This window comes from Phascolarctos cinereus, unplaced genomic scaffold, assembly GCF_003287225.1.
Source record: "Phascolarctos cinereus isolate Bilbo 61053 unplaced genomic scaffold, phaCin_HiC Scaffold_9;HRSCAF=440, whole genome shotgun sequence".
NCBI lineage: Eukaryota > Metazoa > Chordata > Mammalia > Diprotodontia > Phascolarctidae > Phascolarctos > Phascolarctos cinereus.
The window spans coordinates 196193514-196219281 of record NW_027556402.1 but is presented as its reverse complement, the minus strand read 5'-3'; the positions used below and the strand labels follow the sequence as shown (position 1 = coordinate 196219281).

General features: G+C 37.1%; 1 protein-coding gene across 3 annotated transcripts in view; it reads left to right on the top strand.

The window, feature by feature from the left end:
- Positions 1 to 25768, top strand: part of RGS12 (regulator of G protein signaling 12) — a 244785-nt gene that overhangs the window by 17370 nt on the left and 201647 nt on the right. For all 3 annotated transcript variants that reach the window (XM_078148696.1, XM_020992154.2, XM_078148697.1), the window contains exon 2: positions 5798 to 7771. In XM_078148696.1, the coding sequence (XP_078004822.1) occupies positions 5897 to 7771 (1875 nt within the window). In that variant the 5' untranslated portion in view covers positions 5798 to 5896. The remainder of the gene's footprint in view (positions 1 to 5797; positions 7772 to 25768) is intronic.

Below are 25768 nucleotides of genomic sequence, written 5' to 3'. Positions count from 1 at the left end.
TAAAATGGGAGCTGGTTATCTCCTTCTTTCTTAGTGTTGGAACAGTAACACACAGGGTGATGTCAGTTGCTCATTGTAGTCACTCCCAGTGCTCATCCTTTTCTGACTCTTGATCTTTTTGAGTTTTAATTAAAGTTCTATTTTTGATGAGCTGGCAGAAGGGTTTGCCTTGAGTCTGAGACTCCTTTCTTCAAAGCCTTCTTTATACCACAGCAGATGAAGTAGATAGAGCCTCAATGACTCAGAAAATTGTCCACCCCATTAAATAGTACTAGGTACTTCAAAGAGCTTAGTGGTGCTCTGTTCTCTAAAAAAAGGTCTAAAGGTGGAGAAAGCATCTGTAGTAAATATTGGTGTTTGGGCCCAAAGTAGAGGTCTTTTTTTTGTCTGTGTGTTTTTTTAATGCAACTGTGTCGAGAGTGTGACTTGATCATTTGTATCACATACGTGGTAGAACCTTTCTTCTTGGGTTAGTCAGATGTCTGCTCCTTATAAACTAAATGTCCCTCCAGAATAAATAGATATTATTGTATTGTTTGCCCTGGCACCCAACGTTGGTATTGTATTTGACATTTTCCCCAAGAGCTGAATTAAAGTACATTAAAAAAGCAAATATTTGCAACAAACTTGGAATTTATTTTTAAGTGAAATCTCTAATAATGCATGCTGTTTACCAAATAGTGAGACGATGTCTGTGGAATGTAAGACTGATATATAAGATGCCTCCTTGTATTTAACCCTGTGGACTTAATTTCCCAAAATTAAATGTTTGAATTTAGTGCTGGGTGATAACGACTGTTAGTTGGAATGCCTTCTTCCTCTTCCTCATGCATTTACAAATGGCTACTAGGAAGACTGATTTTCCTGAGTTCAGATCTGGCCTCAGACCAGAGAGACTAGCTGTGTGACCCTGAGCAAGTCACTTAATCCTGTTTGCCTCAGTTTCCTTATCTGTAAAATAGGCTGGAGAAGGGGCAAACCACTCTAGTATCTTTGCCAGGAAGAGTTAGACACAACTGAAAAATGACAGAATAGCAAATAATATGTGATGCATTGTAAAGAATTGTGATGTTTTTAATGATGTGATTTGTTTGCCACTTCATGTTGAAGCAGAGGATATTAGGACTTGGAAGATCTTAGAGGTCATCTAACATAATCCCATCCTTTCACAAATGTGGAACCTGCGTCATATCAAAGACACTTAGAGTTGAAAGGGAACTCAGGCTGACCAGTTCAACCCATACCTGACCCAAATCCCAAAGTGGTCCTGTAATCTCACCTTGAAGACTGGATGGGATGAGGATAAGGCAGGTGATGGTGGGGGTTGAGGGATGAGGGCAAGGGATGAGAAGTGGAGGTGAGGGCAGGGAGGGCCACTACTTCTCAAGGCAGTCCATTTCACCTTTGGATAAGTTGGGAAGATTTTTTTCTTACATAGAGCTTAACTCTGGCATTCTCTAGCTTCTATCTGAGCAGAGTGCCAAACAGAATATAAAAACAACAAATATTAAGTGCTTATAGCATACAGAGCATTGTGCTAGGCATTGAGAGAGAAAGCATTCATTTCATGGTCTAGTAGACTTAATAAGGCACAGAGACCAATAACTAATATGCAAAATTACATAAGTCCATAACAGAATCACAAAACAAAATGATATGATGGTCTGAGAGGAAAGCCTTATCTTCCAGGGGTGGGGAACCTGTGGCCTCGAGGTGGCCTTTTGACTGAGTCCAAGTTTTATAGAACAAATCCTTTTATTAAGGGGATTTGTTCCCTGAAGTTTGGATTCAGTGAGAGGGCCACACCAGAGGACCTAGAGGGCCACATGTGGCCTCGAGGCTGCAGGTTCCTCACCTCTGTATCTCTCTCTCTCCTGTCACCCTGTCCATCCGCGAAAGTGTTTTGCTTCTTACTACTGCCTCCCCCAATCTGCTGTCCCTTCTATTAGCTCTCCCCTCTTGTGCCCTTCAGCCTTCTATTTTCTTCTAGGATAAGATAGATTTCTGTACCCAACTAAGCGTGTATGTTATTCCCTCTTTGAGCTAATTTCAATGAGAGTAAGGTTCAAGTGCTCCCCCCCCATACTCTTCCACCTTCCCATCCTCTGTAAAAGCTCTTTTGTACTTTTTTGTCAGATAACTTCCCCTATTCTACCTTTCCCTTTCCCCTTCTCCCAATGCATTCCTCTGTCTCTCCTTAATTTTATTTTTTTGTATATCATCCCATTATATTCAATTCATACTCATGCCCTCTGTCTATGTATGTTCCTCATAATAGCCCTAGTAATGATAAAGTTCTTAGGAGATATAATTGTCATCTTGCTATATAGGAATGTAAACAGCTAACTTTATTGAATTCCTTATGATTCCTCTTTCCTATTTACCTTTTTATGCTTCTCTTGAGTCTCGTATTTGGAAGTCAGATTTTCTATTCAGCTCTGGTCTTTTCATCAGGAATGCTTAAAAATCCTCTATTTCATTGAATAGCCATTTTTTCCTTTAAAGGATTATGCTCAGTTTTGCTAGGTAGGTGATTCTTTTTTTGGGGGGGGGGTTGGAGGCAATGGGGGTTAAGTGATTTACCCAGGGTCATACAGTTAATAAGTGTCTGAGGCTGTATTTGAACCCAGGTCCCCCTGACTCCAGGGCCACTGCTCTATCCACTGTGCCATCTAGCAGCCCCCAGGGTAGGTGATTCTTGGTTGTAATCCTAGCTCCTTTGCCCTCTGGAATTTGCTATTCCAAGCCCTCTGGTCCTTTAATGTAGAAATTGCTACAACTTGTATTATCCTGACTGTGGCTCCATGATATTTGAAATGTTTCTTTCTGGCTACTTACAAATTTTTCTCCTTGACCTGGGAGCTCTGGAATTTGGTTATAAAATATTCCTGGAAGTTTTCATTTTGGGAGCTCTTTTAGGAAGTGATTGGTGGATTCTTTCAATATCCATTTTGCCTTGTGATTCTAGGCAGTTTTCCTTGATAATTTCTTAAAAGATAGTCTAGGCTCTTTTTTTTGATTATGGCTTTCAGGTAGTCTAATAATTCTTAAACAATTGCTCCTTGATCTATTTTCTAGGTCATTTGTTTTTCCAGTAAGATGTTTCACATTTTCTTCCTTTTTATTCTTTTGATTTGGTTTTCTTGTTTCTTGATGTGTCATGGAGTCATCAGATTCCACCTGCTCAATTCTAATTTTTAAGGAATTATTTTCTTTAGTGAGCATTTGTACTTCCCTTTCCATTTGGCCAGTTGTGCTTTTTAAGGAGTTCTTTTCTTCACTTAATTTTTGTACATTTTTTCCATTTGGCCAATTCTGCTTTTTGAAGAGTTCTTTTTAGTGAATTTTTGTGCCTTCTTTACCATTTGGCCTATTCTATTTTTTAAGATGTTATTTTCTACAGTTTTTTTTTGTGCTTCCTTTACCAAGCTGTTGACTTTTTTTCCCATGATTTTCTTGTGTTACTGTAATTTCTTTCCCCAATTTTTCTTCCATCTCTCTTATTTGATTTTTAAAATCTGTTTTGAGCTTTTTCTGGGAATTCTTTTTGTGTCAGAGACCAGTTCACATTTTTCTTTGAAGCTTTGGACGTAGCAATTTTGACTTTATTGTCTTCGGAATTTGTGTTTTTGTCTTCCCTGTCCCCATAGTAACTTTCTATGGTCAGGTTATTATTATTATTATTAGTTGTTGTTGTTTGCTCATTTTCAAGTCTATTTCTTGACTTTTAACTTTATGTTAAAGTTGGGCTCTGCTCCCAGGGTGGAGGGGGCACTGTCCTGAGGTTCAGGTTTTTTGTGCAGCTGATTTTAGAGCTCTGAGTTCAGAGGGTCTGTAAATTTTCAGTTCTTCCAAGGTGGTATGATCTAAGGAGAGGTGTGTTTACTACTCTACTGGCCTGTGCTATGGTCTTTGAATGACTGTAAGTACTCTTTTCTGCCCTGGAACTGTGATCAGAGTCCCTGCTCTCCTGCAGCCTCAAGCTCTGGTGTACTAGTGCTCCTACTTGCCCTGGGACTTCAACTGAGGATTGCAACCTGGATCTGTAGAAGATCAGTGCAACAGAGTCCTGCACCCTCTGCTAGCAAAGGGACCTCTTTAATCTCTTTCAGACCAGTTGTCTGACCCTCTTACCATCTGTGGGCTGAGAGCTCTGGAAGCTGCTGCTGCTGCTGCTGACTCAGTTGTCCTCAAGGCCTGCTCCCAGCTTGCCAGGGGATTGCCTGTATTGGACTGTGCTGCAGCAGATCTCTCCTGCTGACCTTCTAAGTTGCCTTGAACTGAAAAATTGTTTCACCCCATCCTTTTGTAGGTTCTGTTGCTCCAGAATTCATTTTGAGGCATTATTTAATGTTTGGAAGGGAATTTGGGAGAGCTCAGGCAAGTCTCTGCCATCTTGGCTCCTCCTTCAGTCTTAATTCTTTGTAGATTTTTGAGCCATTACGTGCTTTATATCCAAATAGCATCATTGGAAGAATGCCATTTTTTTTTAGGCCTAAGTTTGTGGTCATAAGCTCTTTGTGCTGGTCATCTAACTGAAAAGCATAGTTTAGGTCTCACCTGTTCTTAATCTACTTGGTTTTTCCTGTATACATATTTAGGCTGAACACTTTTGAATGCTTTACAATCTCATTAGGAGTTGGCTTAATGAAAATATGACAATGAAGAGATCTTCACCAGCTATAGAGAAGCCCTCTTTCATTTGGACTCTACTGGACATTCTCTAAGACAAGAACAAACAGTTTTGGCTCGCCCATGTCTCCATATTTATGCTGGGCATGATAATTGCCAGAAGATTGTCAAACAAAGTCATGCCTGTTGCAATATCCTTTGAGAAATCATGTGAGGTTTTGGCATTTGCAAGGGAGGCCCCTTATTAGAGTAGCACTTTTGTCTTTTTTTAAATCAACAAATAAGTCAAACAAATAGTCAACAAATAAACACAGTGGGGTCTTGTATTTTCTTTATGTTTTAGTCAACTGTGTGAATGGGAAAATGTGATATACTATAAAATATTGTTTGTGAAAGCCTACCCTTCTCATATCTTTAGTAAGAATACTTGATGTATGTATCTATCAGTCTTATAAAGCTGTTATAAAGATGGGAAAGTTAAAGTTTATTTTGTTTTTGTTTTTTAGCCTGTTAAGAGCTTTTAAAATTTCTATTCTGTCCTTTATCAAAATCAAGATTCCCCAAAATTTCAGCTGTCTGAAAAGACAGAATGATGTAGTCAGTGTTCATCATTAAGCATGGTAGAAATAGGAATTGTGAAAGAATATTTGATAGCCATGTAAAGTGCTACATTTGTTGTTGTATCTTTTTTTGTTTTGCCTGAATATTTATTCTGTGATGGTTTTCTATTACGTGTGATCTAATTTGGTTAATATGTTCCTGAAATTTAAGATGATTGAACAATGAGCTTTCATTGAAGTTGTGCTCTGGTGCTTCATTGTGGTATGGAGATGACCCAGGGTTCTCAGAGGTTTTATGCCAGTGGAGCCCTAGTTCTGGCAGGTATTACAGAGTTGGAAAAATGTTAATTAAGTGCCTGGCAGCTGTCCCTCAGCCTGGTATATGAGGATCATCCTAGCTGGTCATCAGAGGGTTGGCACTAAGGAGTACTTTTTTTTTTTTGCTTGGGCTATTCACAAAAAATGTCTACTAAGATGTGAAGGGATTATAATCTGCACTAATAGGGTACCCTGTCTGTTGAATGTGTATCTTTTGAATTACTTGAATTATTGAAATTATGGGAAAAGGAAATATTAAATTATGGTATATTTATTCTTTTCCATAGGGCATTGTCGTGTGTAAGAAAGGTTGCATCAAGCATTCTACGAAATATGGATACAAATTGAAATAATTAGAGGATTCTCATTCTCAGAAACACAGCAAAATGTATAAACCAACAGAGACAGTGAAACGTCGACTCAATGTGCATGTACCACCAAGGATAAGAAGTGTGGATGTTGCTAGAGGACGAGCAGGATATGGATTTACCCTTTCTGGACAAGCACCTTGTGTTCTTAGCTGTGTTATGAAAGGGAGCCCTGCAGATTACGTAGGACTAAAAGCTGGAGACCAGATCTTTGCTGTCAATGACATCAATGTAAAAAAGGCTTCTCATGAAGATGTAGTGAAGCTGATAGGGAAGTGTTCTGGGGTGCTACGTATGGTAATTGGCGAAGGTATCAGTCACATGGACTCTTGTTCTAGTGATGAAGAAGTTGGATTTTATGAAGGAAAAGGCTGGCTAAAGCCCAAACTTGATTCCAAAGCATTAGGTATCAACAGAGCAGAGAGAGTTGTTGAAGAAATGCAATCTGGTGGAATTTTTAACATGATCTTTGAAAATCCTACTCTTTGTGCTGCTAGTTCAGATCACTCGAAACCAAAACAAAGGTCCCTTTCAGAGTCAGCTGCTGCTGCTGCTCGGTTTGACATTGCACAGGAAAGTATAAATAGTCCAAATTATAATCTTCATTCTAAGGAAGAAATATCTAAAGTTGTTCATGATGATTCAGTTTTCAGTATTGGACTAGAAAATCATGATGACTTTGGATTAGATGCAAGCATTTTAAATGTTGCCATGGTGGTAGGTTATCTAGGTTCAATAGAACTTCCTTCAACCAGCTCCAACCTTGAATATGATAGTCTGCAGGCTATTCGTGGGTGTATGAGACGCTTGCGGGCTGAACAGAAAATACATTCGTTGGTAATGATGAAGATTATGCACGATTGTGTTCAACTCTGCACTGACAAAGCTGGCATAGTGGCTGAATATCCTGCAGAGAAACTGGCATTTAGTGCAGTGTGCCCTGATGACAGAAGATTCTTTGGACTGGTTACCATGCAGTCTAATGATGATGGAAGTTTAGCTCAGGAAGATGAAGGAGTTTTGAGGACATCTTGTCATGTTTTCATGGTAGATCCAGAATTGTTTAGCCATAAAATTCATCAGGGTATTGCAAGACGATTTGGGTTTGACTGTACAGCTGATCCAGACACTAATGGTTGTTTAGAATTCCCAACATCATCTTTACCTGTTTTGCAGTTTATTTCTGTCCTATATAGAGACATGGGGGAATTGATTGAAGGAATGAGAGCACGGGCCTTCCTGGATGGTGATGCTGATGCTCATCAGAATAATAGTACAAGTAGCAATAGTGATAGTGGCATTGGCAATTTCAACCAGGAAGAAAAAAGCAACAGAGTTCTGGTGGTTGATTTAGGAGGCAGTTCAAGTAAGCACATTCCTAGTAATGTGTGGGAAAATCCAGGAGGAAGAGCACCAAACCCACCTAGTGCACACTGGAATGGTTTCTGTCATGATTCAGAAGGAAATTCTTTAGAAGCAACTCAGAATGATAAATTTTGTGATTTAAATAAGCATTTAGTACCTTCTTCCCGAATGGAGGTTCCTCTTGTTTCTTCACGGAGTTCAGTCCCTCCTTCCAAAAGAAGTACTATGGGTATAGGTGGTGGTTCCAACCAAAGGTGGCTGCCTGTCCATGTCCTCCAGGAATGGCAACATGGCCATGCCAGTGATCAGGAGTCATACACGGATTCTACAGATGGATGGTCAAGTGTGAATTGTGGCACACTTCCTCCTCCAATGAATAAAATTCCAGCTGACCGATACAGGGTCGAGGGAAGCTTTGTTCAGCCTCAACTAAGTGTTCATAAGAGTGAGTGGTCTAAAAAAGCTTTTGGGATGCAAACCATCTTTGGCCCTCATCGAAATGTTAGAAAGACGAAAGAGGACAAAAAGGTAAGCATTATTATGAATAATCTTAACAAAAAACAACAACAACTTGGATAAGTAATTTTGGTCAGTTATTTAAGAATTCATATTAAGTTTGCTTTTTTATATCTAGCCTCCAAATGCACAGTTCTTTACTTTCCAAACTCAGCAGAACCCCATGTTAAGAAAACTGAGAAATAAAAATATGAATTAATGAAACAGGTCTCTTTTGCAAAACACAAAAATTAAGGCGCCTATTCTTTACTTTTCAGCAGGATTCATTCGAGATTCAGGTTTCTATCAATCACTTATTATATCAAACGTATTCAAAATAGGCTTATATTTACACAGCTCCTTCAGGAACATGGCTATTGAAAAGTGAAGTACACATAGAATTATAGAATCCTAGTTTTGGCAGGGAATATTTAGAAAAAGAAGCAGTGATCATAAAGAGCCAGTATGACTTCATCAAGAACAGATTGTGCTAAACTAACTTCATTAAAAAAAAAGTTTTGTTAAACTGGTGGATCAAGGAAATGCTGTAGATAGAGTTTACCTAGGTGTTAGCAAAGCATTTGGTAAACTTTTTCATGGCATTTTTGTGGAAAAGAGGGGGAAATGTAGGCTAGATGATAGTATTATTAGGCAGATGGAGAATGGATTAGATGGTAGGACACAAAGACCAGTTCATTAATGGTTTAATGTCACCTGGGAAGGTGGTTTCCAATAGAATGCCCAAGGGATTAGTGCTTGGCCTTATGCTGTTTAACATTTTTATCAGTGACTTAGCTAAAACACAAAGGTGGCATTTTTACCAGTTTTTCAGATGACATAGCTGGGAAGTATCATAACAGTGTATTCAAAGAAGTATTCAAAAAAGCTTTGACAGGCTAGAATACAAGGTTGAATCAGAAATAGCATTTAACAGGGATACATGACTTAGACTTTGGGTTAAAAAAATCAATTTCATAAGTTGGGTAAAAAGATAGGTAACAGTTCATCTGAAGATTATCTGAGGGTTTAATGGACAGTAAGCTCAATATAGGTCAACAGTGTGATATGGTAGCCAAGAAATCTAATGAAGTCTTCACCTACATTAAGAAAGGCATAGTTTACCAGAACAATAATGAGACAGTCCTACTGTACTTTATCTTGGTCAAGCCAAGTAATTCTGTGATCAGTTTTAGGAGCCACATTTTTGGAAGGACTTTGATAAGTGGGAGAGTGTATGGGAGGATAACAGTATGGTGAAGGGACTTGAATTCTTGCCATATGAGCATTGGCTGAAGGAACTAATGGGGATAGTTTGGCTGAAGAAGGAACAACTTTGGTAGGAGGGGGGAAATGATAATTGTCTTCAAGTATTTAAAAGGCTGTCATATTGAAAAATGGATTAAACTTGTTATTCTTGGGTAGAACTAGGAGTAATGGGTAAAGTTTCACAGAGAATGTAGGCTTGATATAAGGAAATACAGCTAGAAGTATACAAAAATTGAATGTGTTGCCTGAAGTCTTACAGATTCTCTTTCATTCAAGGTTTTCAAGCAAAGACTACTTTAAAAATTTTTAAAAATTAATTTATTTTTAGTTTTCAATAATCACTTCCGTAAGCTTTTGAGTTTAAATTTTCTCCCCTCCCTTTCCACTTCTCTCCTCAAGATGGTGTGCAATCTTATATAGGCTCTACATATACATTACTATGAAACATATTTTCACGTTAGTCATGTTGTAAAGAAGAATTAGAACCAATAGGAGGAACTGCAAGAAAGAAGAAACAAAACAAAACAGAAGAAAAAAAAATGAGCAAACAGTGTGCTTCGATCTGCATTCAAACTCCATAGTTCTTTCTCTGGATGTGGATAGCATTTTCCATTGTGAGTCTTTTGAAGATGTCTTAGATCCTTGCATTGCTGAAAATAGCTAACTCTATCAAAGTTAGACATTGCACAACATGGCTGTTACCGTGTACAACATTCTCCTGGTTCTTCTCACTTCACTCAGCATTAGTCCATATAAGTTGCAAAGACTACTTTTTAGAAATGTTGTAGAGAGAATTTTTTTTTTCAGGTTGGACTAGATGACTACTGAGTCCCGAGTCTGAAATTCCATGATTAGAGATCATATAGTCTAGTCTCCTTGTTTGATAGGTGAGGAAACTCATTTTCAGGTGGGGTAAAAAGTTTGCTTTGATTGATTCAGATAGTAAATAGCAGGGCCAAAATTATAGTTTAAAATAATCTTATGAACTCTAAAGAAATGCTTTATTTTAATATCTTTATTTCTTATCATTTAATGAAAATACTTGTCATTGTATTACTTTAAATAAAGATTGGCTTGTTTGTTTCTGAAATGAATCTCTTATTTGAGGAAAGTGGGTGAGATTAAATACTAACACAGGAAGGAGCTGGGGAAATTACATGCTTATGAGATTTGAGCTACGTTTGCAGGGGTTATGGTGTTAAAATTTAAAAGGCAACGTGTTCTAGTAGAAAGAATCTGGTATAGGAGATCTGTTGTAACTGACTTTGGTGCACAGAGATTCACTAGCTGTGTGAGCTGAGCAATTAGGTAACCTCTCTGACCTTTAGTAAGTTTATCTATAAAATAGGAATTCTTAGACTACCTATCTCTTAGGCATATTGTGAAGACTGGTCTGTAAACTTGTAAATACTACAGATTTAAATGCTATAGCTTGTGTTTCTATAGCATTTAATGGTTTGCAAGGTAATTTCCTTACAATACCCTTGTGTGGTTAGGTAGTTCCATTATTATTATTCTTATTTGATACCAGAAGAAACCTGGACACAGAGAGATTTAATGTCTTGCCTAAATGACAGCTAATAAACAGCTACGGCTTGCACCTAGCTGTGCTGAGGCTGTCTCTTGTGGTTTCAGAACCAATTGTCTTTTTATTCTCCTTTATCTCTCAAATCCTGCCTTAGTAATACTTTCGAAAGTAGAATAAGCCTGTAGATACCTATAATACAGATGTGAGTTCAAAATGAAAGCATTGGAATGTTTAAAGATGACTAATTTCCTACCTTTGCATCCCACTCCAACTCATTCTGCTTTTCCTTCTAGCCTTGCATCTCTAATGAGGGGAAATAGATGGTGAGGAAGGAGAGGATTTAAAACTCTTTGAGTTATATGACAGTAAAGAGAGAGTGGACGCAAGCTGAGCTGATATGTATCACCTCCATATCATCCTGAGAATTAGAGAAGAAGAGGTATCCACAATAGTGGATACCACAAGACTATAAAAATGGCATCCTAGGAGTATTTTGTTCAAATGACTTATGACATGATTTGAGGCCATTATTAAAAGAAAAGAGGCCATTTATTAAAATATGGCATATTTATTTTCACACTAAAATTGTATGATAAAAGCTGGGTTATTCTTATCATTCTTATTAATCCACTCTTCAGTATGTCTCTTCAAATGGGGGATGGGTATTCATAGTGATGATCCCGCAGCCTTGAAGGTCTCATTCTGCTTTCTGAGTCATCTAAAAGAGATTCAACCATTGAACTGAACAGGCCTTTATTAAGAACATACCATTTGCAAGACACTTTCTTAGAGCGCTTGGGATACAAGGACTTTTTGTCTTTTTTTTTTTAAGTTAATAGTCCTTGTCCCAAAAGAGCATCCAAACTAAATTAAATTAATTTAGAGTCAAATCTCTTAAATCTAATTCTTTGAAAATTGAAAATTTGTATTCCATGTTTAGCCTGAGTATGGAATTACTAGCATTTGTTAAATGCCTGTGATGTGTCAGGCACTGTGCTTAGTACTGGAGATACCTGTACAAAAAATGAGATAGTCTCTGTCTTCAAAGAGCTTAAATTCTACTAAGGCAAGAGATATAGCAACTAAACAACTAAATTTATAAACAACTAAATACAGGATATGTACAAAAATGAATACAGAGTTATGGGTGAGGGACTTGAGGAAGGGACCTTATAGGTAACACTGGAGCTGAGCTTTGAAGGGAGTTAGGAGTTCTAGTTGAGGTGAGGAGGGAGAGCATTTAAGCATGGGGGACAACCTATTAAAAGATACAGAAGTGAAGTTGAGGTGTCATCTAGGAACAACAAATAGTCTAATTTATATGGAGGGGTAGAGTAATTAAAATTTAAAAAAAAATTTTTTGGGGGGCAGCTAGGTGGCACACTGGATAGAACACTGGCCCTGAAGTCAGGAGGACCTGAGTTCAAATCCAGCCTCAGAAGAAACACTTGACACTTACTAGCTGTGTGACCCTGGGCAAGTTACTTAACTCCAAATGCCTAAAAAACAATTTTTTTTCCCAATTATGCGTTAAAACAATACTAAAACAGTTTTTTGAAGTTTTGAGTTCCAACTTCTATCCCTCACTGCCTTCCTCTCCTCCCTCTCTCTGAGATTATAAGGAATCACATATAGGTTATACATGTGCAATCATATATAACACTTCCATATTAGTAATTTTGTTAGTAATATGTATATATATATATATATATATATATATATATATATATAATAAATGCTGATGATTTATGTAGGTTTGTTTTAAATCCTGCAACTTTGCTAAAGTTGTTTATTATTTCAAGTAGTTTTTTACTTGATTCTCTAAGTATATCATCATATCATCTGCAAAAAGTGATAGTTTTGTTTCTTCTTTGCCTATTCTAGTACCTTCAATTTCTTTTTCTTCTCTTATTGTGAAAGCCAACGTTTCTAGTACCTTATTTAACAACAATGGTGATAATGGACATCCTTGTTTCACTCCTGATCTTATTGGAAATGCTTCTAGCTTATCTCCATTACATATAATATTTGCTGAAGCTTTTGGATAGATGCTGTTTATCATTTTAAGGAAGACTTCATTTATTCGTATGCTTTCTAGTGTTTTTAATAAGAATGAGTGTTGTATTTTGTCAAAAGTTTTTTCTTCATCTATTGAGATAATCGTGGTTTCTGTTAGTTTTGTTGTTGATATGATCAATTATGCTGATAGTTTTCCTAATATTGAACCAGCCCTGCATTCCTGGTATAAATCCTACCTGGTCATAGTGTATTATTCTCGTGATAAGTTGCTGTAATCTTTTTGCTAATATTTCATTTAAAATTTTTGCATCTATATTCATTAGGGAAATTGGTCTATAATTTTCTTTCTCTGTTTTGACTCTTCCCAGTTTAGGTATCAGCACCATATTTGTATCGTAAAAAGAATTTAGTGGGACTTCTTTGCCTATTTTCCCAAGTAGTCTATGTAGTATTGGGATTAATTGTTCTTTAGATGTTTGATAGAATTTGCTTATAAATCCATCTGGCCCTGGAGGTTTTTTCCTAGGGAGTTCATTGATGGCCTGTTCAATTTCTTTTTCTGAGATGGGGTTATTTAAGTATTTTACTTTCTGTTCTGTTAATCTGGGCAATTTATATTTTTGTAAATATTCATTCATTTCACTAAGATTGTCGAATTTATTGGCATACAGTTGGAAAAAATAGTTCTTAATTTCTTTAATTTAGTTTAATTTCCTCTTCACTGGTGGTGAATTCACCCTTTTCATTTTTTGATACTGGCAATTTGGTTTTCTCTTTTTTTTAAAAATTAAATTAACCAAAAGTTTATTTATTTTATTGTTTTTTTTTTCATAAAACTAGCTCTTAGTTTTATTTATTAGTTAAATAGTTTTCTTAATTTCAGTATTTCTAATTTGGTCATATTAGTCATTTTCTACAGGGAAACTTGAATAAAAGAAAAAGAATGAAAGAAAGTGAAAAAGAGCATGCTTCAGTCTGTGTTCAAACACTATCAGAGGCAGATAGTATATTTCAGCATTAGTCCTTTGGGATTTTCTTGGATCATTGTATTGTTGAGAATAGCTAAGTCATTCACAGTTCTTCGTGGAATACTGTTGCTGTTACTGTATATAACATTTTCCTGGTTCTGTTCACTTCACTTTGATCAGTTCATGTAAATGTTTGCAGGTTTTTCTGAAATCATTCTGCTTGTTGTTTCTTTTTTTTATTTTAATTTAATTTAATTTTTATTTGTAGGCATTTGGGTTTAAGTGACTTGCCCAGGGTCACACAGCTAATAAGTGTCAAGTGTTTGGTATGAGGCTAGATTTGAACTCAGGTCCTCCTGACTTCAGGGCTGGTGCTCTATCGACTGTGCCACCTAGCTGCCACCTGCTTGTCATTTCTTATAGCACAATAATATTCTATTACAATCATATACCATAGCTTGTTTCGCCATTCTCTAGTTGATAGGCATCACTTCAATATCCATTTTATGGCTGAGGGTAGAGTAATTTATAACTAGCCTGGAACTAGATTGTAAAAAGCTTTTTCTGCCAAACAGAGATTATATTTTATAGGAAGCAGAGGGTGACATGGTCAGATCTGTGATTTAGGAGTATCAGTTTGGAAACCACATAGAGGATGGATTGGTGACAAGAGAGACTGGAAGCATGGGGACCAACTTTGAGGCTGTTGTAGTAGTCTAGGTGGGAAGTGGTTTCATTAAAGATAAGAGGTTGGATGAAGAGATGTTGAGATAGAATCTGTAAGACCTGGCAGCTGTTGGAACATGATAGGTTAGGGAGAATCAAGGATAACTTCAACGTTTTGAACCTGGATGACCAGAAGAATGGTGCCCTTGATAGAAATCAGGAAACTAGGAAGAGGAGTGAGTGTGGGGAGAAGGAAAATGAGTTCATTTTCAGACTTGTTGACTTTGAAATGCCTTTGGAACATCCAGTGGAGCTATCAGTCAGGCACTTGGAGATACAGGACAGGAGTTAAGAAGAAAAGTGAGGGGGATGATTATGTTGATTTTGAGGCATTGGTAGAGAGATGGTAATTGAATCCCTGGGAAATGATGAGAGAGTGAGTTTTCTATCCCTGGAGGTCTTAAAGCAAAGACTTGATGACCTTTCAGGGAAGTTATGGATTAGGTTTTTCCAGGTTGTAGGAGCTATAGTAAAGCTTTTGTTGGGGATATAACAGCCTTTGTAGCTCACGGTATGGTTATGGTTCTGCCTTATTTCTGTAGTAGTAATTGCTGGACTCCCCAGAGTGTTTGAATTAAGATGTGAGTGAGAGAAAATGTCATACCTGCACCAGCTTTTGAATTTGGAGGTAAAGAAGGAGACTCAGAATCATAGAGCATAGTAATTTGAAAAGAGGACTTTGGAGATCATTGAGTCCAAAGAACTTTAATTTTAGCCCCAAGAACTAAAATTCCTAACTATGTCATGAAATGGTGTTTATTGTTTCTGGCATTGAGGTATGTTTTATCATAGATGCTAGAGATATCATAGAAAAATCTTCAGGTGTCCACCTGATTCTGCAGTAAACTAATTGTTTAACATTACCTATGGTAGGGGACCTTCAGAGTGAGGCAGAATGTCGTGAAAAATAACAGGAGTTCTGGGGAAAACACTTCTTGATCCAGAGAACTTAAAAAAAATACTGTGATTTCATTGGTGATGACACACCCTTCCCTCATGTAAATCCAAGCCTTTCATGCCTTAGCAGATAGTCTTCATGGCTTGTCACCATTAAACAAAACAAGACAAGCTCCTCACCCTGTGACCAGAGTGAAACTCCAGGCCCAGAAAAGGACCAATGACCCTTGGAAAAGTGATTAAGAATTTCTTAGCTACTTAAAAATGTCATTATCATAATTATCTATAGAAAGTTGTGTTGGTACAGCATCTCTCTTCAGGTTCACAAACTGTTCTTCACAATAGCCCTGCTTCACTCAGCTAGTGAATATGAGAGCTGTGACTCCAGCTTGAGGTGCTTTGGCTCACAAACCTCTACACATTTGTGTTGGTATTAGCCACTCAAAAAATATTTGTTGAATCCAAATGTTAGTTGTTAAAACATTTTAAACCTGAGTGCTACTGAAGAATCCCCAATGCATACAAAATCTGACCTGTTGCTCAACTTTTATTGCAGCTATCTATGATGTGAACCTTGGTATAGGAACAGTTAATCATGGTGTATTTTGTAGCTCAAGACTAAAAAAAAAAATCCACAAAAGTTTGATTTATGCACTGACAGGCTTAATTGATATTGGCAGTAAAAATGGCAGTTAGTATGGCAGTAAATAGTTTGGGGAAGGCTATAAATTAAAAAGAAAGGACAAACTAAAATGGATGTCTAGCTGTTTCCTTAGAGTTTTCTGCAGCAAATGGAGAGTATCACTAAACTAGTTGTGGATTCTTGAAACCAGTGAATGTCACACTCAGAGAAAATGTACTACTTACTCATCTGTTGGGTAAAAAAATAAAACCAAGCCAAACCTATGTCATTTAATGGATTCACAAATTAGACAAAAGAACGATTTTATGATCCAGAAACCATGGCAGTCACTAGGGAGTGATTTCTTACCAAGGTTTAAATGAGAGGCTCCCAGAAGATCTTGTTTGTTTTTGTGCATATAAGGGGATAGAATTCTGGGGAAACATGTACTTAGCTTGCCGAAAATGAACAGGATTGGTATCCTGACCATCAGTCCTTATTTTGTTTTGTTTTAGTTTTTCAGTGAGGAGAAACTGATTAAGAAAACAAAAATAAAATAATGAGAAGGGACATTAGTGACCACAATCCATTTTCTTATGGCATAGCAAATTACAGGTTCATCAAATACCACACCAAGAGGATATTGGATTTCAGCGAAGCAAATTTACTGTGATCAGTCTGGTACAGTGAGAGAAAATGTTATGGTGGATTGTGGGAAAAATCTGTAGCATAAAAGACCATATTTAAGGCAGAACAGATTATCATCCCCCTGAAAGAGATGACTTTAAGAAATAAGAAATATTTAGTTAATGGAAACAATGATCTTCAAAGGGTAAGAAATTAAATAGATTTCTACAGTGGAAAGTGCAAACAACCGCAGAGGTTGTAATCCCAGCTTGATCTGAAACCAGCATTATTACTCTTCTGACAGGTGGTCATCCAGTCTGAGACCTCCAAGGATGGGGAATTCATTTCTTCCTAAGGATTCTCATTCTGCTTTTGGATTTTTCTGACCTGAGAGAAAATTAATCAAACAGTAGGGCAAGTGGCTAAGACGTAAAAGGGTTACAGCAAGCCAGATATAGTTATAAAGTCAAACAGGTCTATTTAAAAGAAAAAAAAAAACATTCCCCTGGAGTTCCTGCCTAACTTATAAGTTTCTACAAGAAGTGGGAGGTTTATGTGTTGAAGATTAAGCATCCCCTGTAGATCATGACATGTCTGTGACACTGAATTACTCCTTATAGTTGTATTTCTTGGGCTCTACGATATTTGAATTAAGATGTGACTAAGAGGGAATGTCAAGTCGGCACCGACTTTTGGATTTGGATGTAGGGGAAGGAGCGCAGAATCATAGAACACAAAAACGAACAGGGGACCTAAAGGTTATCTAGTTCAAGTTCTTGTCCAGGGTTGCACAGGTGGTGAAAGCAGCACAGGTAGGATCTGAATGAGCGTGAAAAGAATGCTGGGTTTAGATGCGAAGGACCTGGGGTTGAACCCTGGCTTTGCTTCTTACAGCTTTGGTTACTTGGCAGAGTCCTTTATCTTCTCTGGGCCTCAGTGTCTCTATCCTTAAAATGAGAATATTGGAGTAGATTGATCCCTTGCCCACTCTAAATTCAGTGGTCAGTTCCTGGTATTTGGAAATCCAGGCTGGGTTATTAAAGTAATGCTTATTCTTGTTAGGTAGAGGAGGGGAGGGCGGCGACAGCTTTGTCCTATTCCTTCAGATATCTGAAATTGAGGAAATGTAGGGAGCTCATACCGTCATTAATACCTCACTGTTGTTTGACATAGTTCTGGAAGTGTTAGCAGTAGCAATAAGACAAGAGGAAGGAATTCAAGGAATAATGATAGATAGAAGAGATAAGATCATCCCTGTTTGTTGGTAGGATGGCTTATTTGGAAAACCCCAGGGAATTAGCAAAGATACTACTTGAGACAGTTAATAGCTTCAGCAAAGTTGCAGGCTACAAAATAAATTCTCAAGAATCAACAGCATTTCAGTATAATAATAATAAAACACAAAATGCAGTAATAGAAAGGGAAGCCCTATTCTAAATAACTACAAAATGCATAATGTATCTGGGGATCTACCTCCTGAAGCACACAAAAACTTACATAGATTCTTAATTTCTTAAAGAATTGAAGAACAACCTAAATAGAAGAATATTCAGTGCTTATGGCTAGGCCATGCTAATTTAAGAAAAATGACAATACTGCCAAAATTAATTTAGACTTTTAATGCTGTACCAATTAAATCACCAAGAGGATGCTTTATAGAGCTTGATAAAATAGTAACAAAATTCACTTTGAAAAACAAAAGATCTATCATATCAAGGGAAATGATGAAAAGAAGTAAGAACAAGTGGGAATAGCACTTCTAAATCTCAAACTATGTTTTAAAGCATTAGTCATTAAAGCCATCTGGTATTGGTTAAATGATAGAGAAATAGATCAATGAAACAAACTAGACCAGGAAGATTCAGAAATAACAGAACTCAATAATCCAGTGTTTGATAAAATGGAAAACTTAAGTTGCCTAGAGAAAAACTCCCTATTTGATAAAAACTGCTGGGAAAACTGGAAAGCAGCCTGGCAGCAGTTACCTCACACTCCACTCCACAATGCATTCTCAATGGATATATGACCTTACTATAAAGACCATACTATAAAAAAAATGAGAAAAGAAACAGCTCATATACCTTTCACATTTATGGATAAGAGATGTATTCTTAACTAATGCAAAAGATAAAATAACTTGACACCGAAAAGCTTCTACACAGGTAACATTAATGCATCTAGAATAAGAAGGGAAGTGGTTGAATGGGAAAAAGTTTTTTTTTAATCGAATTTCTCTGATAAGGGTTTGGTATCCAAGATATATAAACAATTAATAGATATGCCTGATAACTATTCTCCTACAAGTAAATGCTCAAAGGATATGAACAAACAGTTCTGAAACAAAAATTGCAAAGTTTTCACAACCACATGAAAAAAAAGTTCCAAATTTCTAAAAATAAGAGAAATGCAAATCAAAACAACTCTAATGTTTCACCTTTCATCCTGCAAATTGGCAAAAAAAAAATGACAAAAATGACAAGTCATTGTTGAGGGGGTGTGGGAAGATAGGCACACTAATACATTGTTGGTAGCGCTGTGAAATGGTGCAGCCATTTTGAAAAGCAATTTGGAATTAAAGTGACTAAAATATCTGTACCCTTTAGAACCATCCAAAAGTGGAATGGGACTCTGTTATTTACCCTAGTATGGCCTTATAGAAGTTACTTAATCCCTGGGAATTAATTTTATCTTTAAAATGATGGTGTCGGACTAAATGATCTAATTAGTAATTGTTCCCTGCCCTGAACTTCTGTAGTTAACTTTGTACTTCTCATATGGCCCTTGGCATTTTTTGCTTTGCATTTATTTATTTTTTAAGTTTCTTGACTAGACTTTGGATTTCATTGGGATGGGGACTTTTCTAGGAGGAAATTCCCTCTACCAATGCAGACCAGCACTTGGTCTATAATTTATAGTCTTAGCTGTCTGTAGCACCGAAAGCTTAAGTGATTTGCTCAGGATCAAACAGCCCGTATGTGTCAGAGGCAACCCAGGTCTTTTTTACTCTAGGGCCTGAATATGCCATGCGGTCTTTTTCTGTTTTGTATGATTGTTCTCTTTCTGAGGATACCTGCTTGACTCACCGCTTAAAGATTTGTTGGTTAGGTCCTTGGGACGATGGATAACATACTCTATGGGTACTCTGGGTCTGTAATCCTGAATATGTAGTTCATATGCCTTGACTAGTGAGCTTACCTTTAACAGTCAGCCAGTAGACCCATTTTGCTCAAAGGATTTTGAGTTTGCCAAAATGGCGTAGTAAAACTAGGTTCACATTGGCTGTTACCCTTGGAAGATTATTTCATAGACTCACAAAAAATTTCAGAGTTGGAAGGAGCTTCAGTGGCATTTTGGTTAGGTTGTTGTTGTTGTTGTTGTTAACTTCCACCAGTTGCTTCTAGTTTTGCCCTCAGGGGCCAAGAAAAACAAGACTAATTTCTTTTTCTCCTGACAATCCTTCACATACTTACAGACAACTATCAGATCTCCCTTTAGTCTTTTCTTTACCAGGCTAACCATCCTCAGTTCCCTCAGCCATTCTTCATATGGCATGAATTCAAGGGCCTTCTTCATGATCCTCTTTGCCCTTTTGCAGCAGCTCTTCAGCTTATCAGTTAATGTCCTCATAAAAATATGGTGCTTAGAACTGAACACAGTATTGTAGATGTGATTAGACCAGAACAGAATACATGGGCCTCTTACCTGATTCTTGGAAATTCTCTTTTGATGCAGTCTAAGATTGCATTCAGTTTCTTGGCTGCCATATCCCATCATTGACTCATATATCTAGCCCTAGACTCTCCTGACCACCACTCTTATGTTGCCAACTTCCTGCCAGACATTTCAGATGTCCTATAGCCAACTCCAAAACAGAATTCATTCCCCATCCCCTCCAAGCCTATTCCTCCTCTGAACTTCTCTGTTTCTACTGAGACCACTGCTACCTTACAGGGACCCAGTCTTGCTACCTCAGAACCATCCTGAACTTCTTTCTTTCTTACCACCATATCCAGTTGGCTTCAAAGTTTTGTTGATTCTTCCTCCACAGCATATCTTGCAGCTGTCCCCTTCCTCTCCACTCACACAGTCACCTCCCTACTTCAGGCCTTCCATTACCTCTTGCTGGACTATTGCAATAACTTTCTAATTGGTTTTCCTGCCTCGAGTTTCTCCCTTTTCTAATTCATTTACCATGTAGCTGCCAAAGCAATAGTCTTAAGGTATAATCATTGTCTATAAGCATTTATTTATTAAGTTCCTACTATGTGTCAGGCACTGGAGATAGCAAAAAAAAAAAAAAAGAAAGAAAAAAGAAAGTTGCTGCTCATAAGGACCTTACATTCTAATGGTCTGACCTTGCCACTCCTCTGATGATAAACTCCAATGGCTCCCTATTACTTTTTAGATCAAGGACAAGTACAAACTCCACTGAGTTGACATTTAAAGCCTGTCATAACCCAGGCCAAACATACCTTTCCAGCATTAATTTACATTACTTTCCTTTACACGCTTTATGGTCAAGTCAACTGTCCTTACTCTGCCTCATGTGACACAGTATTCATCATTTCCTTGCCTTAGTGTTGATTAAACCCCTTTCCCTTCTTATCTCTGCCTCTCAGAATCCCTAGCTTCCTTAAAGGCTCAGCCTAAGTGCCATCTTCTACCCAGTCTTTCCTTCCCCTCCACCCCCTGCCCCCGAGTTAATGCAGCCCCTCAATCTTGTATCTGTTTTATACCTATATATATGTGTATATATATGTGTGTATGTATGTATATATGTTGGCTGTGCTAGACTGTAAGCTTTTTGAGAACAGAGACTGTCCCATTTTTGTTTTTGTATCCCTAGTGCCTAGCTGCCAGGGCCACCCTAGCATAATGCCTGGTATGTAGTAAACGCTTAGCAAGTGCTTACTCATTGAATGGTCTCCTCTGTTGAGTTCTGTTCTTTTGAGGGCAATAGGAACTGTGTGTTAATTATCATTATATCTTCCCCAGTACCTATACCACAATTTTTTGTAAGCACTTAATAAATAAATAAATAAGAAGAAAGGCATTGGACCCCTGAAGTAGGAGAGGTAGAAGGATATATGTGCGTGTATGTGTATGTAAATATATATACATATCTATTAATATACAACTGTCTTTTAAAATAATCTCCACAAATCATGCGGATAGAACTTCATTGAATGCGCAGCTGTATGACTGAAATTCATTATATGCTTTTATATATATATGTATTAACGTACAGGTGTAATATATTATATCCCATATAGATATATCCCACTTATCTCCTGTATATGTAATATACATTATATCCCACATATTTATATGCATGTGTATGTATACATACACACATATGAAAGAATATAATGAATTTCAGTCATGCAGCTGTACATTCATGAAGCTCTATCCACATGATTTGTGAAGATTGCTTAAAAAGGCAGTTGTATCTCCCTAGTAAGAATCACAGGACCTTGCATATAGTCGGTGTTTAATATGTTAGTGTTAAAATTTAGTGAAATATATCATTGTACCAGGGGAACTAACTTGAAGGAACCTGAATAATGTCATGCCAGCAGGTGGTGCTAAATCAGTCAACATTTTATATAAATTCTCTTTAAATTTAGCTCTTAGTTTCACTTCAGCCACTAGGTGACAGTGTAATATTAGTTTGTTTCCTAGCCTGACAAAACCCTTCAGCACTGGAGGGGAATTTAAAGATCATTTATTCCAGTATTTCCCTGACTAATTTGACCAGTCAATCAATCAGTCATTCAACAAGAATTTATTATGGGTCTACTTTGTGCTGGGTTATTAAGTAGTACTGGTTTTGAAACATTGTTGAATTCCATAACGCTACTCTGAGGTTGCAGACTACTCCTTGATTAAAGAGAGGTTACAGACAATGTGGGGTGGAATGGAGAAAATCAAGACTGTTTTCATGCTGAAAAATTGCTCTACAGAATAACTTTGTCACATATACAGCTTCTCATTTAATATTTTAAGAGAGCTATTGCTTGCTCATAGACTATGAGGATCCTGTAGAATGAAGTTCAGGAAATTCTGTCATTGAATCTGGCTTTCTCGTTTTACTGTTACATTTATCCATATTGTATTTCATCTTTTTACATTTGACCCATTGTTTTAGCCTGACAAGATCTTTCTGGATCCTAAATGTTGTTGTTTAACATATTAAGTATCATCAGCATGTAAAACATTGCCAGTCTTTCCTTCATCCAAGCCATTGATAGGAATGATAAACAGCACAGACCCATGAAGTATCTGAGGGACCGCACGTGAGACCATTGTCCAAGTTGGCATCAACCCATTAATGATGGCTTTGAGTTTGGTCATCCAATGAGCTTTAAATTCACCTATCTATACAAAAATGGTCTAGCTACCTCTCTTCATTTTTTCTAGAAGTATACATTGAGAGTTTTATACTTGGGTTAAAAATAATCAAGTGCATGTTTATTTTGGGTTGATGAATTCAGGTTGGGAAAGGCGAGGCTCAATGATAGCTTGTATAGAAAATATATTGGGATTTTAGAGGACTTGAAGACCAATAGTAGAACTGTAATCTGTATGAATAGAAAAAGTGGTGTCATTTCAAGGGCTATTATATGGAAGAGAGTTTTAGACTTGTTCTGTTTGTTCCCATTTTGAAGATATAGGGACTGAGACCCAGTGAAATCATTTGCTCAGGATCATGAAGGTAGTAAAGAACATGGTGGGAATTTGAACCCTAGTCCTCTATAACTCTAAATCTATTCTTTGTACTATACTGTGTATATGGTCAGTTTTTAAAGGGCAGAATAATTTTTTGTCTGTTTATTCTTTTTTTTTATAGGACTCGTTAAAGAAACAGAGATTATAGCTGGCAAAATATATATTCTTAACTCCTTCCTTGCCTCCCCTGGAAAAGATTAAGTTACTGGATTGTTTTTCTTTGACAGCATTTTTGAAAATCTGGCTGACTATTTAAATGAAATCTTCCGTGCCTACCTAAACCAGACCCCTTTTATCTCTCCTGAATTACTGTGCCACTCATTTGGCACTTAATCAAAGACAGCCTTGTATTATATTATTATGGAACTACTTACTATATAATAATACTAATACTTTACATTTGTATAGCACTTTACAATTTTCAAAGAGCTTTCACAGATACTCTCATGTAATCCTCACAACATTTGTTTTTTTTTAAATAAATAAATAAATTTTTAGTCTTCAACCTTCACTTTAATAATATTTGGAGTTCCAAATTTTCTCCTCTCTCTCCTCCCTAAATGGCAATCTTTTTTTTTGTCTTTATGTAGTGTCATTTTATTATTTTATTATTTTTTTAATATAAATTTATTTATTTTTAGTTTTCAACATTCACTTCCACAAGTTTTTGAGTTCCAAATTTTCACCCCATCTCACCCCTCCCCCCACCCCAAGATGGCGTGCATTCTGAATATCCCTTCCCCTAGTCTGTCCTCTCTTCTATTTCTCTCCCTTTCTCTTATCCCCTTCCCCTTCTATTTTACTGTAGGGCAGGATAGACTTCTGTACCCCATTTCCTGTATTTCATATTTCCCAGTAGCATGTGAAAACATTTTTTTTAAACATATGTTTTTAAAACTTTAGATTTCAAATTTTCTCTCTTCCTCCCTCTCCACCTACCATCATTGAAAAGGCAAGCAACTCAATATACAGGTTGTACATGTGCAGTTATGCAAAACACTTCCATAGTAGACATGTTGTGAAAAACTAACTCTATTTCCCTTAATCCTATCCTGCCCTCCCATTTATTCTATTCTTTCTTTTGACCCTGTCCCTCCTCAGAAGTATTTACTTCTGATTACCCCTTTCCCAATCTGCCCTCCTCTCTATCATCCCCCTGCTCTCTTGTCCCCTTCTCCCCCTATTTTCCTGTAGGGTAAGACAGATTTCCATACCCAATTGAATGTGTATGTTATTCCCTCCTTAAGCCAAATCCTATGAGAATAAGATTCCTCATTCCCTCTCACCTTCCCCTTTCCCCTCCACTGTAAGAGACTTTTCTGTTTTTTTTTTTGTGAGATAATTTACCCCATTCTACCTCTCCCTTTCTTCTTCTCGAGTATCATCCTCTCTCATCCCTTAATTTTATTCTCCAGATATGACCCCTTAATCTTCAACTCACCCTGTGCCCTCTATCTATCTATCTACATATACATACATATATTTTTTTCCTCAACTACCCTAATACTGACAAAGTCTCATGAGTTATAATATCATCTTTCCATGCAGGAATGTAAACAGTTCAATCTTAATAAGTCTCTTATGATTTCTCTTTCCTGTTTACCTCTTCATGTTCCACTTGAGTCCTGTATTTGAAAGTCAAATTTTCTATTCAGCTCTGGTCTTTTCATCAGGAATGCTTGAAAGTCCTCTATTTCACTGAATGACCTTTTTTCCCCTGAAGGATTATACTCAGTTTTGCTGGGTAGGTGATTCTTGGTTGTAATCCTATCTCCTTTGCCCTCGGGAATTTATATTCCATGCCCTGCGGTCCTTTAATGTAGAAGCTGCTAAATCTTGTGTTATCCTGATTGTGTTTCCACAGTACTTGAATTGTTTCCTTCTGGCAGCTTGTAATATTTTCTCCTTGACCTGGGAACTCTGGAATTTGGCTAGAATATTCCTAGGAGTTTTCCTCTGGGGATCTCTTTCAGGAGGAGATCGGTGGATTCTTTCCATTTCTATTTTGCCTTCTGGTTCTAATATGTCAGGCCAGTTTTCCTTGATAATTTCTTGAAAGATGATGTCTAGGCTCTTTTTTTGATCATGGCTTTCAGATAGTCCAATAATTTTTAAATTCTCTCTCCTGGACCTATTTTCCAGGTGAGTTGTTTTTCCAGTGAGATATTTCACATTGTTTTCTAATTTTTCATTCTGATGGATTTGTTCTACTGTGTCTTGATTTCTCATAAAGTCACTGTCTTCCAATTGCTCTATTCTAATTTTTAAGGAAGTATTTTCTTCAGTAATCTTTTGGACTTCCTTTTCCATTTGGCCAATTTTTCTTTTTAGGGCATTCTTCTCCTCATTGTCTTTTTGGACCTCTTTTGCCATTTGGGTCATAGGCTATTTTTTAAGGTGTTATTTTCTTCAGTATTTTTTTGGCTTTCTTTTAGCAAGCTTGACTTGTTTTTCATGATTTTCTTGCATCACTCTCATTTCTCTTCCCAGTTTTTCCTCTACTTCCCTTACTTGCTTCTCAAAATCGTTTTTGAGCTCTTCCAAGGCCTGGGACTGATTCATATTTTTCTTGGAGGCTTTGGATGTAGGAGCTTTGACTTTGTTGTCTTCTTTTGGTTGTATATTTTGATCTTCTTTGTCACCAAAGT